Raw genomic sequence first — 16,090 nt, forward strand, 5'->3', positions numbered from 1 at the left:
TGATATCTAGTTCAAGAAGATGGATAACAGGACAATTGGTCTGCAGTTTTCCACCAGCATGTTCCTTTGTCAGGTGAGTTCTGCAGTGCAGTTCACCAAAAACCACCCCAACGTTCTGCCGAAAAGAGGTCAAGAACCAGGAGTGACAAAGCACATCAGGGAGAGATGATGCTGGATGTCTGTGAGGCCCAAGTGCAGCACATCAGGCAAGTCATGGCCTGATTTTCTAGAAATAGGTATTGTTTCCTTTGCAGCGCTGGTAGAGAACAGGCAGGTGGGCCAGGCCAGGCAGCAGAAGAAAGAGGCAAGATGCCAAGGTAAGCCTGAAGCAAATTAAATATCAGAAGGCAGCAGGTTCCTTTGAGACTGCTTGGTTGCTCTTTTGGCAGAGGAGGAAAGCAAGCCATTAAAGAGGCAGAATACACCCGTGTCGACTTCATTTGCAGCACTAATTGCCATGCACGTGCACTAATTGCCCTCACATGAAGTGCAAGGGAGCAGGCACTACTTGAATCCCATGCAGTAGGCAAGTCTTCCAAAGTAACACTTGTTGGATCATGCTCTCACCACACATTCCACTTGTACCAAAAAAAAAACAACGGAGGGAGTCAGTGCAGTATTGTTTTTTCATAAAGTTATCCACTGCAGTTTATTTAGAGACAAAAAGGAAACTCTAACCAAACTGCCAGAGACATTCGAAACATTAACAAAGTTTGGAGCTTCTTACCAAGGCAAGAGAAAGTAACAGCCACTGAAACAACCTGATTCCTGCTGTCACTGTGGAGCACAGGGCAATGGAGATTTAACCTGCAGCCACTTTATGCAACTGTCTTTTCTTTTGTCAGTAAGCAACACTATTTGATTGCTGTCAGTGAAAGCTGATGGCGGCCAGGGTTCATCCTAGTTACCTGCACAGGTAAAGTGCACCAGAAAAATAGACACCAGTGGCAGGAACACAAAATTGCACTGCCTGGGGCTTTCTCCTGTGGCTGTTTACATCACTGAAGAGGTGAAAGCAAGGAAAAGCAGAGGAAGGGTAGGCTGCAGCAGGTGGAAAAATCATGCCTGGCCATCCTCTCTCCTGTTCTGTTAAGGGTTTCCTGGAAAAACAGAATGGTGAGACAGTGAAACAGGTAGCCCAGAGAAGTTGTGGATGCCCCATCCCTGGAAGTGTTCAAGGCCAGGATGGATGGGGCTCTGAGTAATCTGGTCTAGTGGAAGGTATCCCTGTCCACAGCAGAGGTGTTGGAACTAGATGATCTTTAAGGTCCTTTCTGACCCAATCATTCTGTAATTCCACAAAAAAGGGGTTTATGCCCTTCCCTCCAGGAAAGTCTGAGAGCAGCATATATCCCTATGAGAATATTAACATATCCTTAACATCCTCCAGCTGCGTTTGCTCCAAGCTCCTTTTTTCCTCACTAGGTGTTACCCACCCCTCTGATCTGCCCACTTAGGTGTGCATGTGCACCTCCCAAACTATCTTGGTCCAAGTATATGGACTAAACTAACTTTAGTTGAGTTGGGCTGCAAAAAAAAACATTTCAGTTCCCGAGTTTGACTGTTTGGTAGGAAATGCTGCTAAAGCACACACAGCCAAAACTGTGGAAAACCAGAGCCTCAATGTTCCATTACCACATAAGTGAAAAAGAGGAAAATGCACCTCTCACTATTAATTTTTTTTTTTACAGTATTTCTTCCCAGTTGTTTTTTTCCCCCCAGAACTTACAGAGGAGTAAGGTCAGGGAGAGAGGAGACACTGCAGACACATCTTCCACCAGCATCTCTTATGCACTGCAGGGTGCCTAGTACAAGACAGATGCCTTTCAGTAATGTGAGGATTGATCAGTGTAAATCAGTCACTATTGTTCTATACCAGCTGTCCCTTCATACAGAAAAGCCCTGAGGGGAGTTAAAGGCATTTTGCAAGCAGCCAGAGGGAAAAAGGTATTTTTAGTGATAGGCAGAAAGCATTTAGATTTCAACTCATTTCTTGTGGTGCTAAATAGAAACTAGACAAAGCAACAATGATTTAGGGTATGGTTTGAACACAGGTAAGATTCCTTTTAGATCTAACTGGGACAGGGAATAGCAGTGGGAGGAGGTATCATAGCCATTAAGATTCAGAAGTTAGTTAACTCAGCCCAGGAAACTGCATCTCTGCCTAAGGCTACTGTTTGTGCAGAAGGCACTCTTCGTGTTTTTTTTCCCTTTTACTGAAAGAAAATCAACACTTTCACTCAGCCTGGACCCAAATGCTGTTTCCACCAGCAAGCCAATGTTACAATGCCACCCATTCGAAGGGAGCACAATATTTCTCCAATAACCTCCAGCAGGAGGTTTGGCAGGCAGGGAGCTGTCACAGCATCTCCCCATGAAGTCTGACATGCAGAAGATATGCTCATGCTGCAGCAAGGCACTGGCTGAATAGCGTATGGAGTATTGCAAATGGATTAAACAGAAGGAGAGCTGCTAGAAACCAAAGGAGCTTCTCCCGGGAAAGACACAGAAGAGCATCACCTGCCACCTCAGTGTTTAACAACCTGGGATCCCAGACATACAGTTCCAGTCACAGCTGCCAAGGAATTTGCAATGGGAAGGTTTGGTCTCAGCCCCGAGCAAGACACCATGCTCTGACAGCAGATCATTGCTCTGTGAAGGATGAGTTGTGAGCAGCATCCCTCGCACAGAAACAGGCACATCAAGGAGACACTCGTGACCAGGCTCCTGAAAAGTAGTTTGGAAATGGGGCCAAGGGCTGGCTAAACATGACAGATAAGCTTCTCTCTTGATTCTGTCCCTATCACAACTGGCCCCAGCCCTTGCCAAGGGGGACAGCACGTAGCACAGAGGGTGGCACTATCTATTCTAACAGAAAATGGCATATAAGGGCAGTACACTAAGTTAATAATAAAAAGTACTCCTGACTTACATAAGCTACAGTCTTACCCTGGAGATATTACAGTAAAGATTGCTCTGTTCTGAAAAGTTCATCAAAATAAATTGAAGAAAATTATTTAAACCTGTGAGAACACTTCTCTTAACAAGCGGGACTTTATTTAGTTTGCATTCCCTCTGGAAGTGAATTAAATTAACTCGGTCCATTTACATCTAAAATAGAGAAGTAAGGTGGTTTCAGCAGTGGACTATAATTTCTGTACAGTGGGCTCTATATTGTGGTTTAACTAATCTACCTGGTGTTACCTTTCCTAAACATCATTACTTGGACAAACCTTCAGTGTCATGAAACAGCCAGATACTCATTACCTACATTAGGGAAGAAGGAAAACAAACAAAAACAAAATTGCAGTCTCCTAACTTTCTCTAATGAGAGATGAAAATATTTGCAGGAAATACTTCCTTAAGTATTTTTTCACAGTAATTTTGACCACCACTGCAAAATGTAGACACTTTTAAGAGTCCCTGAAGTAGTCCTGGAGTGCTAAGAGCTACCTAAGGACAGCCATCCTGACAGCTGAGAAGGAGTGGGCACCAAAAGGGAAGTTAGCTGTGAAAGGACATGTAACCTTCAAGCTTATTGCTTGTACTGCAGTGCTTTCAGGAAGGCCTCACCCAGGGATGAGACCCAGCTGTGCCAGATGTCATTCAAACTTACTGTTTGTGACAATAGAGAAGGCAGACTTTGGGTGGGGTGCGAACTAAAGCCAGGTGAAACAAGGAAACTAAGCACCAGTTTCAGCTAGGAGTAGCCAGAAAACTCTAGTCATGGACAGGTCTTCTGTACTGTCTGCTCCTACCCCTGGCTGTGCTTGCCTGTTTGCTTAAAAAAAACCCAAACAAAACACCAACAAAACAAACAAATGAGAGAACACATCAATACCTTTGTGACCTCCGAGAGCACATATATAAAGGAAGGTTTTTTTTGGATGAATCTGTGATTAGTACCTGCCACAAATGGTTTAGGCTGACTTAGTCTTGTCTTGGTGCAGTGGGATGGTGTAGCTGACCTCTGGAAGTATCCTTCAACCCTTCCATCTCTGGTTTTGTACCTTTCAAAAGTTATCAGTACATCTGTCATACCAGGGGAAGTCACATTTGCTCCAGGACACCAACACAATGAAGAAGACACAAGCCTCAACTGTGTTCCCTCATTTTTCTGGCTTGTGAACAGCCTTGCAAATTTCTCAGATATGATAGTAAACCCACATATGCACAGCAGCTATTTGGTGGTGTACTGCTAAAAAGCCCAGAATAGAAATGGAGAAAAAAAAAAAAAAGCCATATTCAATATCAATTAAGAAGGCAAGAACAGAATTACCCAGTAAAAAATCCAGGCATGATGTCAGAACCCTTTCACAACTAACACGTCCATCTGTGTTATGTTTTAAGTAGATGCCACCAACTTAAGTAGAGAAATACCCCAAATCTGTTCCATCACAGAGTGTCAAAATCCTGTCTTACTAAAAGAAGAGAGGGAAAAAAGTATTGTTTCAGTTCACCTTCAGTTCATAGATCACTGCAGATTGTTTTTTCAACTGAAAAATACCATATAATTCAGCATTTAAACTTTTTTTTATTCCATACCATCTGAACAGAAGAATTGTTCAGTGAGTACCATTAAGTGAGCTCGACAGTCCCTCCTGGCCTTAAGACCCAGATAGTTAACCACACAATAACAGTTCCCACACTAGAAACCTACTTCATGTTCAACGGTTTTAGAGACTGCATTTAGCTTTTAGCATGAGTGACACTGACATTGTAATTACACATTCTCCCACCACACTGCAGAGCATCCTCTTTCCTTAGAGCCACAGAGCACTTCTTCCTTTCCTCTATGAGATTACTAGTAACCACCTGCCTGAAAAAAAAAGAAATCCCATTCAAAGGAAAACGTCTTCATTAATAACACATCCCTTGGTCATCCTGTTTGTGCAACTCTGTGTATAAATACCCACATGTTAAGCAAGAATACACACACAAAGCTGCTGTTGGGTAGCTTACAGCAAACGGAAAGAGTTCATCACTCAGCAAGCATGTCTGAGTAGCTCTGTCATCTGCAGGCTGACCAGCAAACTACTGTTTTTAGAAATACTGATTTGAGTAGTCCCTTACCACATTGCTAGCTCTAAGAATTCAGCTTTCAGAGTCAGAGGGACACAGAGACCAGTGCTTGTAGCATTTAACCTAGCACAGAGAATTTAGGGAAGGAGCCATGGCTTTTTCTGGAAGGGAAAACACAGCCAGGGAACTGTTTGCATCAGCAACGTTTTATGACAGATTCTTGTAAGCAATGTCACAGCCTTTTCTTTTGACTATGAAGTGAGACAGAATGTCTTATACAAGCTGCAAACATATTTGAAGAATGAACAGTTTGCTTAAGTTGCCGCTTTGAGAGATCAATTTCTAATGTCTGGGGGGGGAAAAAAAAAGAAAACACAAACCTTTATTTCTATTCCCTCTCTGTTGTATCAGCACAGTCCTTTGTTTACTGTCTGCAAAGATGCACTCTGATACTAGTGGAATGTGCATGTTAAATTTGTAGAGCAGCTTTAATTCCCAAAACTCAACCTCCCAAAAGCAAGGTTTCCCAGGAAAAGAGAGTACCACAGCAGTACCACAGTGGCACAGCAGTACCACAAAGACCCAATTCACAGTAAAAAATGTGATGGGTATTACATGAGTGTGTAAAACTTTTCATGAAAAGAAAAGGCAGTTTAATATTTAATCTGGAAATTCATCACTCAAACTGCAAAAGAAGCAGTCTAGGTAAAGGAATTATAAACAAAGTAAGGGTAAGATTGAGGATGCTTTGAAATATACTTCTCTTCTGCTGTTTCTGCTACTATGAAGTAGAAGCCACAAATGATGACTATACAATGTACACTACAGACAGTCCTGATAACATCAACACACAAAGATGATTTGTGTTCCTGATGTCTGGGGAAAGGAGTAAGGATACACGGCAATTGCATTAGTGACTTAAAAATATGAAAAAAAAAAAGTACATGATGATATTTTATTTGCAGAACAAAGCCTGACAATACAACGAAACTTTCTATAGTGAGTGCTGTAACAGAAGTCCTACTCAGCATCAGTGAGGCCAGCCTGGCACCAGAAGCAATACTGTGGTGATGCCAATGCTGCTACCATTAATTCTTAAACTGTGGGGGCTTCTACTGTTTGTAAATGCATCATCTTTGTGATGCAAAACTGACTGTGTCTGGCTGAAGCAGTTCACAAGGTGGTCTATCTACCAGGCTCCTGATGGGACAGAGCTTTGCGAACATTCAAGAGCAAGGCTGAATGCAGAAGGCAGAGCTTCAAAATGTAATGTGGAGTCCATTTCTCTCAGTGTCAGAACAAGACCATCTCATGCTAAATTCTACCACAGATCTGCTCAATGATGCCATTCCTGTACCTGCCAGTGGTGAAGCTGGCCAGACTCAGTATCATCATAAAACATTATGGATGGTTTCATTGGGAGGGGTCCAGCTGCAGGGGCTAAAAAGCATTTGACTCTTGTCTTGGCCTGGCAGTCATTTTATGTGTGCTCTTAGTAAGTTGCTAGAAACTTCAAGCTTTCTTATGATAAGGTGAGAACATTTAGGAGCTCAGGAGACAAATATTAAAATTCTTGTCTGTTTCCCACACCCCCTCATAACTACATTATCCTTTTTAATATCTTTGGGGTTGTGTTTTTTTCATTCACATGAGATTTCCCCTTGGGTTTTTACCTAGCCTAAGGACTCCAGAATAATGAATCAAATTAAGTTTCTGGCAGCAGTAGGATACATCTCAGGTAAAGACAAAAAAATTAATATTTTTTTAAAAGTATCATCAATGTCAAAACAAAAAGAAGAAAGAGCATCCCATGGATGAAAGATATCACAAGTTCAGATCACCAGGCTAGACTTCAGAGGGAGGGAAGGAACTAACACTGAGTATATCCCACATCAAAACACAGGACTCACAGGAGATGAAAAAAGTCACACAGCAGTTATACAGGAACTCCACCCACTTCCCAGAAACTGTGAATCTTCACATTCCTTGCACACACTTTGTCACTGTCCTATCCCTCTGGGCCATGAAAAAAACTCCCATGTAGCACATCATAAAATTGTGTAGCAGCTGGAAGACTCGGGGGAGACTCTGGTGCACTCCAGCTCCCTCCACATTACATTTTCTGGGTACAGATTACCTGTGCAAGGTGCCATGTAAATCCCACAGTATAAAGCAGACAGGAGGACAAAGCTTGCCCAAGGCTGGCAAAACTTGGAACCCTGTCTTCTACCTCCCCAAACAAAAGTGGGAATTTCCTCTGAACCGCACCCACCTGCACAGGGAAAACAAAATAAGAAGGAAAAAAAAAAACCAGCAAGATAGAAAATAGACAATAAAAAAAAGAACAAACAGGGAAAAGAACAAAAGGAAAAAAAGAACAAAAAAAGAATAAGTAAGTAAAGACAGATGAGAAGGAAAAACAAAAGACAAGAAAGGGAAAAAAAGAGAAGAGAAAGAAAAAAAAAGGGAAGAGAAGGAGGGAAAAAAAAGAGAATAGAAAGACAGGAGCTTTTCAAAGCTTTTCAAAGCACAGGTTCTCAGAAGCCACTACCAGCTACAGAGTGGATCACTTCACCACACTTATGGAAGCTGCTGTCAAAATAATTTCAATTTTTACCTCTCGGTTTTTCAGCTGCTGCTGAAGATTTTTCATTGCATCTTCTATCAGGACAGAAGGAAAGGTTTTTTAGTTCAATTAGAAAATGAGAGTAACATCCAGTAGCACCAAAATATGACGACCAAATCAGCTATTCCCAAAAGATTGTAACTATTCCAACTACTGCAATAGCCAAAAAGTTAGCAATTGTTCCACTTTTTTTGAAAGACACAGAAGGAGCTATGGTACATGACTGAAAGATTAGATAATCAGACGCCAACTGAATGCACTTGGAAAAGAGTCTGGTGCCCAAAGTTCACATTCCAGCTGGGCTGAGTCCCAGCCTTCTTCCACCCCAGACCTTGGCAGTGCTGCCCACACAACAGCGAACTGGGAGTAAAAGGGCATTTAGGAAGCACTGAGCCAATTCAGGATCCAGGAGGGCACGACCAGTTCCAGCGAGCCTTTAGCACCAGGAAAATCAGCATTTTGTATCCACTGCTGTCAGGTTTATAAATCTTCTGAATGTGGTTAATCACAAAAGACCGTGTAAATAAGATGTCCAGCCTTGGACAGGTCTCTAACAGAGAACAGGGGGCACACTGGGGTCAAACTAAGCCATCAAGCCCAGGACCCTAAAGGACAAGTCATCAACTGCTTTGTAAGATTAGGGCACAAAAAGCTATCCTTTTGCCTCATGCATCTCAATGAATCCCAACACTTTGCTAAACTATCTTCACCTCTCCAGAAATAAACAGAACCAGCACACTCTGCCTTTTCAAGAATGTCATAAAAATGCCTAGAAGAACAAGCCTTTTGCTATGCACCTCAATCATCCCCATTAGGTTTCGTCTTCAATTCACCAAGATCCAAACCAGCTATAAGACCATGATTACCACCACGAGGCTGAGAGAAATTAGTTAAATGGGTCAGTTTATCGAGACAATTAAGAATCCGGAAACATGGAATAATTAGACACACAGCACTCTAACACTGTCACACTAACAGCTTTTGATACCGGTGAACATTACAGTGAAATATTAAACTAATTCATGGTGGGAGGATAGAAGATAAAGCAAGGGGGGACATTGGGAGGTGGCAGGATCATAGGGTAATTTAGGAGATAAGAAAAACAGATATGCCTTTGTAAACCCCAAGCAACACATGCATTCCCCAGAGATACAGATAATATTCCTACAAAGGACTAATTGATACGCAATACCTCGGGAATTTATTTAATTACCTCTGATACAGAATTACACTAGGGAGGCAACTATGAGTGCAACAGTTACTGAATATTTGAGGTTGCCATTTTTTCCCTGAACAAAAGACCGCAAATCAATTTTCACTAACTTCAGTCCAACTGCTGCTGAGGCAGATTCTTCAATAGTGAGCAGTGCTGGAGCACTTCCTACTGCATGAGAGCCCTACTGATATCAATGTCCTGCTCTGCATAAAGTGCTGTTTGAGGCACACAGTACCTGGCCTCATGTGGCCAAGCACCTTAAAAATCATGTCTTAAATGAACATTACTCAAATTTATTTTCCAAGTAGAAAAAAGTACAACAAGCAGTACGCAACCATAGGAAAACTGACACACAGATTATCTGCATTTCAGGTAGTTCATCTCTCCTCCTTGATAAATAAAGTCTGCTTGAAGACAATGAAAGCACAATACAGTGACTTGATTTACACACTTCTGAGAATCTGACTTCTTGAAATCAGTCATTACCTACATATCTTAAGCATGCCGAGGCTAAGATGGAACATACAGTACCATTTCTCCTACTATGTGACTAACTTCTTGTTGAATGCCATTCAAACTGCATTTAAAAAGCATCTTTACAAGATGCTAGAAGACATCCACAAGACTCAAGATGACACCCTGTTACAGTAAGAAGTTGTTTTTAGCCCTGCTGAAGTAACAGTTTATATAGAAAAAAACAAAAAGAGAGATTGCATATGTTTTCATAGCAACATCTTCCTAGAAATGGTTAAACTGAAATGCTGCACTTTCAAGAGAGCCACCATGCAGCTGCAGATCAATCATGTACCATTAACACGGACTGACAGAATGAAAGGCCAACATATACACAGTTCTCAGAAGTGAAGGATGAGGAGTACTAATGTAATGTTGTTATGATGGAAACATACGGAAAAGGGTCGAGCAAGAAGGAGATCAACATCAAGAGCCTTAAGTTCAGAGAGCCATAAAAAAAAGCCATGTGCTGGGGCAGCTGTTCAGAACTTTGCTATCAGAGATCCTTTGCAGAAGGTTTGTAGAAATATTTGAGGAGGAAAGAGACCAGCACATTTCAGTTTCTCTTTCAGTGAGGTTACTGACACAAACAAACAAACAAAAAAAAGTATTATTTTTTGTGTACCTTAACACTCACTCACTTGCACTGACTTAATAAACTACAAAGGCTTAAATGTATTCTTGAACAAGGAACCTCAGAAAGTTACAATAAAAGAGGTTTGGATGGGAAAATAGGAGTAAATCTAACCTCAGTCCACAGGTTTGTTTGATGTTTGTATATATGGCATTCTTATCCCTTACTCCTGGTCCCCCACCCCCTCCCACACACAATCCCCATCCCTTTTTAAGTCTGATTCAGAGCCCAATAAACTCTGTTGTGAAATTCTCTGTCCCTTAGCCCCTAGCCTTACAAAAATGCCAGTGCTTACTCAAGGCTATCTGCACTGAGGGCAGCTGGTCTCACATGATTTCAGTGAAGCATCAGCAGCCCGTACGCTGCGAGCGCTTCCCATGTGCCTGTACAAGTCCGTGGGGCAGCCAGGCAGCTCGTTCCGATCGCAGCAGACAATAAATCTGTGTTATCTTTGCTGTGAATGCAAGGCAGCTTTTACTGGGAAACAGGGTATTTCTTAGAAAGCCTCACTCACGCAAAGTAATTCTTATGTGAATCCAGGAGCTGAGTGTGTTTTCAGAGCCTGAAAGTGTACGGAAACCAACACATGGAAAAGGCTGGCCTGAAAAAGATACATTTATATACAAAGAGGAGCGGACAGACTTCTATGCAATGAAAAACATTTGTAATCCAAACTGTCCCAGGATAACACAAGGACATAAACCTAAAGGCAAATGCAGCCATTACCTCCCCAAAAAAATCCAGAAGCAGTCCCTCTAGAATTATTGAGCACAGAAACACACAAAACCCCCCACCTTTAAGCAATCAAAATTTGTAGTTGGTGGAGCATCATCTATTCACTGTGCTCGGTAAAGTTAATTCCCCCCCCCCAGCACTGGGTAACTTTTTAGTATAATGAAGTAATTTGTATTAATTAGCATTTTTTTTTCAATCAAACATCAATTCAAGAAGCCAAGATCATTGCCCCTACCCAATCAGACACAGAGGTACCACATATACCCACTGCTTCTGATAGGGGTGCTCAGGGCACTCTTTTTAAAGACAAACCCCAGACTCCGCCAGGTAGCAAACAGAAGTCAGAACCTACTTTCCAAATCCAGTGACCCCAGAAGAATTATTTAAAAAAGCAGCTCAGTTAAGACTGAATAATCACAACTACCTTTACTCCTGTCACTTTACCGATTCAGAAACAGCTGACTGCATTAACCCTTCCATCAAGTCTGACTATCACAGCCTTTGACGACAGAATTTGGTGACAGAGAAGTTCAGTAACGGTAAGAGAAGATAATTCAGACAATAAAACCATGCATCCTTGGTAATGGAATCCAACAAGCTGCCTTTCTCCCAAAAGGGACTTAAAACCCAAGAATTTCACTCTCTTGAGAAAGAGGAGTTTTTAACAGGCTCCTGAGCCTCATAAAAGTGCTCAGGAGTCTATACAAGAGTCACCCAGCTTTGAATGTCAGTGGATAATAACAGGAGTGTATGATTTCTTGTGGCTTGGAAACAACTGGGAGAGGATTAAAAGCAAAAAGCCCCACAAAGAAGAACCTGTTCAAGTATTATAGTTAAAAATGTCATGGAAAAGAGAGGAAAAGGGATATACATCCTAACTAGCCTTTCTTATGTGACTGCTGGGTATAAAGAACCATCTGGTCACACAGTCACGAATGCATTCACATCCACTCCTGCTCCACAAAACACAGGCTGATGTGACTGCCAGCGTGAAGTCACTGAAAACAACTTAACTCCCTCTTCTTGATTTATATGGTTCTTCATCTGCCTTCGCCCCTGGTAGTTTGGAGAAGGAAAATAGGGCTTGCGTGCCATTAGGGGCACAGAGCTGAACACGACCGATTTCCACGGCAACGAGATACAGCCCCAGCGAGGAAGGCCTGTTAATAGCTGTGAGGTGATGTGCTCAGCACAACAGATTTTTCTATCAGCCAGCCAGAGATAGCAGCTCATGTTCATACACAAACGTGCAAGGAATCTGATTCTTGGCCTTGTACAACCCCACTGAATTCAGCCAGAGCTACACCAAGGTAGACCACAGCAAGATAGAGACGGTGTTAGCAGGAAAAATAAGCAGGCAATGTGGAGAGAGGCTCCGCCTTTGAAAACAAAGTACGAGCACTCCTAGGACATTCCTCATTAACTGAATGTTTATTGTCAAACTGCAGGAAAAAACCCAGCATTAGTATGAAAGGGAAAGCAACTGTGCAATGCACAGATTTGTGCATACTGCACCATCACCTACAGCCCATGCTTTTACCTTTGACAAGTACATACTTATACACAAGCCCAACCTCTTCCAAATAACCCTGCAGTTCGGAAAGGGAGGGAGCTGTAATCATCCCAAATTCTCCACTGAGAGAGTCAATCATTTGTCCTTTGTAATTTAGGTTCCTTCCTATTAAAATACAGTTACCAACACTTTATAACATGATGATATCTCATGCACTCATTAGGATCCTACAAATTCAGCTCTGCTCATAACAGACCGCTAGGTCTTCTGGCCACAATCATGATGGGCTTTGCCTTCATACGTAAGGATACAATCTCCAAATACACTGAATTCAATAGGACAAGTCTCAGTTTTCAAAGCCAAGAGCACTCACAAGGCTTTGCAGGACCAGAGCCCCAGTGGGGAATAGTTCATGCCATTAGCAAACTTTTTCAAGTCAAGCAGAAAAACAGCAACTGTCCCACTCACAGTGCATTCTCTGCTGGAAATACACAAAAAGACATTTATAGCAAACATAAAAATATGCCATGTACAGTTTATAAAAGTATCTGTAACAAACTAAGAACAAAACCAGAAACTGTCCAAGCAAGCTTAACTGGGCAGGAGGGAGAAGAGTAATTTTGTATAGCAGAGCAGCGACAGCCTCATCCTAATGAGGTTTTATTTAAGCCCTACAACTTCTCTTGCCACTGCCATAGGTGGAACTCAAAACAACTCAGAACTGAGACTCAAGGGAGGCACTGCACACAAAGCTTTATTTTGTATTATGTGATAGGGTTGAAAAGCTACCAAACACCTGATTTCAATAAACAATCCCTGGGTTCACCCAAGCATCAGGGCTGACTCTGTGACAGGCTCATCCTTGTGCAGAGTCCTGCACATCAAAAGGATGACAACTGCCTCACAGCTTCAGCATTTTAAGTCGATGGTTTCCTGATTGCCTCGGTGTGTGGAAAGCTTAAAGCACATGAGTCCCGAGGCTGCTTGCTTTGCTTGAAAAGAAGAGTGGCGCCTTGTATTGCTGTTGTTTATACAGATATGGTAATTAAAAATTGCACTGTAATACATTCAATAATAGTCTTATTGTTCCCGTGAACTGATCTGCTTCAGTTAAACATGATATCACAGCTAAAATAACCTGCATTTGCACTTTTGCCATACTTTTTTTTCTGGCTGTATATGAACTCTGGGCTTCTTCACTGTAGATATTTCCAGCACATCTTAGAGCAAAACACCTTCCTGCTAAACCGAAAGCCTATCCCACATTCCCGAGGAGTATGCTTTCCGACACCCAAGCTCTGCGCTGACATGGAACCCAGACTTGAACTCAGAGTGACACACAAGGATAACCTCTAGCTCATAAGAACAGCCAGACTCTCCACACATTTCTCAGTAACATGGCAGCACGCACAAATACCGTTCCACAGGTGTGCTTAGCACAAGGCTGTTTACATTAAATACAGCTGAAGGGCATTAGCAGGGCTGGCTGACAGTGCTGGAGCAGCTGTCATGGGAACCCAGTAAGGCACATTTCTTATATGTTTAGAGCCTTAACTTAGCAGAAATGAGAAAACAGCAAAGCTATGGAAAAAAGCAAGATAACAGGGGCTATCTACCACACTGGACAACATCTCACTCGGCAGTAGTAACCAAGGGGTTCAACTAAAGCCCTGTCAGCCTTCCAGCATCAGGCAGGCCTGTGGAAGTCGGACAACACTGCTTCCCTCGCCCTTCAATGCTGAGCGCACACCCAAACCACTCAGGGCTTGCCTACCTGTTTCAGGAGGAACTTATCCTCTGCGTTGATCTTGAGGGAGACGGCCAGGTGGATGGCAGAGAGCACCACCCCGCTGATGACCGCGGCCCTCATCCGCACGGGCAGCAGTGTGTAGATGCTGTAGATAAAGAAGACGGTCCACCAGATGCCCTCCGAGGCGCTCCTGGGCCACACCAGCAGAACCCCTACCACTTGCACGGCCAGGATCACCAGGATGACAGAGTAGCATGCCAACCACATGTGGTCCTGGTGGAAGTCGTTGCGGTTGCACACCATGCACAGCACCACCATCAGCAGGATGGCCAGGGAGAGCACCACGACGTAGGATACCTCATAGTGGCCGTGCGCCGCATGGAAGATCAGCATGACCACACAGACCAGCACCAGCACGGCCATGAGCATGGTGAGGCTGCTCTGGTTAAGCCGAAAGAAGTAGCGCTGGTAGAGGCGTTCCAGTTTCTCAGACTGGAACTTCTTGGACCTGAAGATTTGCAGCAGGCTACTGCAACAACTGCCCATGGAGAAGGCCGCCTCGGAGTCCCCCTCGTCCCCGTCCTCTTCCTCCAGCTCATCAATCTTGGCCTTAATGCGTTTCTCCTCCAGCCCCAGCTCCACCGAGCGGGGCCGCACCTCCCCTTGCTCCCCCAGCTGTCGAGGGCTGGCATTGTTGGGGGCAGCGGGGGAATCACTGCCGGGCGGGTGGCGGGACCGGTGACGTCGGCTGTCGTCACCGTGCTCCTGCCAGGCGGATTTGGACCTAAAGCTCATCATCCTGCAGCCGCTCTCCCCGCGGCTACGGGGCTCGTAGTCTTCCTCGCTCCTCCACCTGTTCGACATGCGGGACGCCTTCTTGCCCGAGGACCTGTTGGGAGGCGGCGGGTAGGAGTAGCCATTGGCCCGGGCCTCCGCCTCGCCCCAGGCCGAGCGGTGCTGCTCGGTACCTGCCCAGGGCGCGGGACCGCCGAAGCCCGGGGGGCTCACGCTGTTGGACCGGGACATGCCCTAAGGGACGGGGCCGCGGGCGAAGGGACAACCGCCGGGCAGGAGCGGGGGACGAGAAAAAAAAAAACCAACACCAAAAGGCAGCGGGCAGGGAAAAAAAGTTTAGGGGAAAAAAGAAAAAAAAAAAAGGCAAAACCCGCAAACGCCCCCAAAGTCTCCGGAGCAGCCGGGCGTCCCCGGAGCCGGGGTGTCCCCGGCGGGACGCTCAGGGCAGCGCCATCGCCGGCCCCGGCGCTTCGACACCGCCGAGCGCGCTTGGCACCGCGGGTCCCGGGGCACCCCCGGCTCACGGCTGCTCGCCCTCAGCCGCTCGGCGGCGGCCGCAGGGGCTCGGGGCGCCGCGGGGGACCCGCATCGCAGCGCACCCGCACCGCGCCCGCCCGGCCCCCGCCGCTCGGGGCCGCGCACAAGGCGGGCGCTTCGCCGCGGGCCGGTCGGCAGGGAGCGGGCGGAGGCTCAGGCTCGCAGGGATGCGGCAGCCGGCGGCAGCGGGAGCATCCCCTGCCCGAGGGGCGCGGCGGGGGGAATGCCCGGGGCGGGCCGGGCTGCGGCGGCGCTCCTGCCTCGCCTCGCCTCCCAGCGGCGGAGCCCCGGCGGCAAGGCACGGCCGGCGGCAAACGCGCTGCTCATGCACACGGCCGCCGCTCCCGCTACGCCGCGGTGCCTTCGGGCGGCCGCAGCGCCTCTTCCACAGGCACAGGGGGGGAAAAGGGGAGAAACCGGCAGACCTAAAGGGTAAGAGGAAAGAAAAAAAAATAAAAGGAAAAAAACCCGGCAAAACCGAGGCGGGGTCCCGGCGCCGCCTCCCCGCGCTTCCAGCGGAGCGGTGTCGGTGCGGGGCTCTGCCGGGCACGGCGGCGGCGCGTCCCGGCCCCGCTTTGTGCTCCCCATTCAGCCGCGCGCCCGCCGCGCCGCCCCCGCCCGCCCCCATTGGCGCGGCCCCGGCGCCGCGCGCCGCCATTGGCCGCCGCCGCCGCCGCCCCGCCAATGCGCGCGCCCGGGGGGCGGGGCGTCCTTAACCCCTTCGCCCCCCCGGGGCGCTCCCTGAGGGG

General features: G+C 45.7%; 1 protein-coding gene across 1 annotated transcript in view; it reads right to left on the reverse strand.

The window, feature by feature from the left end:
- ADCY5 (adenylate cyclase 5) overlaps nt 1-15,911 on the reverse strand; it is a 208,384-nt gene extending 192,473 nt beyond the window's left edge. Inside the window, exon 1 of the mRNA XM_064661405.1 lies at nt 14,034-15,911. Coding sequence (XP_064517475.1) covers nt 14,034-15,035 — 1,002 coding nt within the window. The 5' untranslated portion in view covers nt 15,036-15,911. The remainder of the gene's footprint in view (nt 1-14,033) is intronic.
- Nucleotides 15,912-16,090: the final 179 nt, after the last annotated feature.

Source organism: Pseudopipra pipra, chromosome 7 (assembly GCF_036250125.1).
Source record: "Pseudopipra pipra isolate bDixPip1 chromosome 7, bDixPip1.hap1, whole genome shotgun sequence".
Classification (NCBI taxonomy): domain Eukaryota; kingdom Metazoa; phylum Chordata; class Aves; order Passeriformes; family Pipridae; genus Pseudopipra; species Pseudopipra pipra.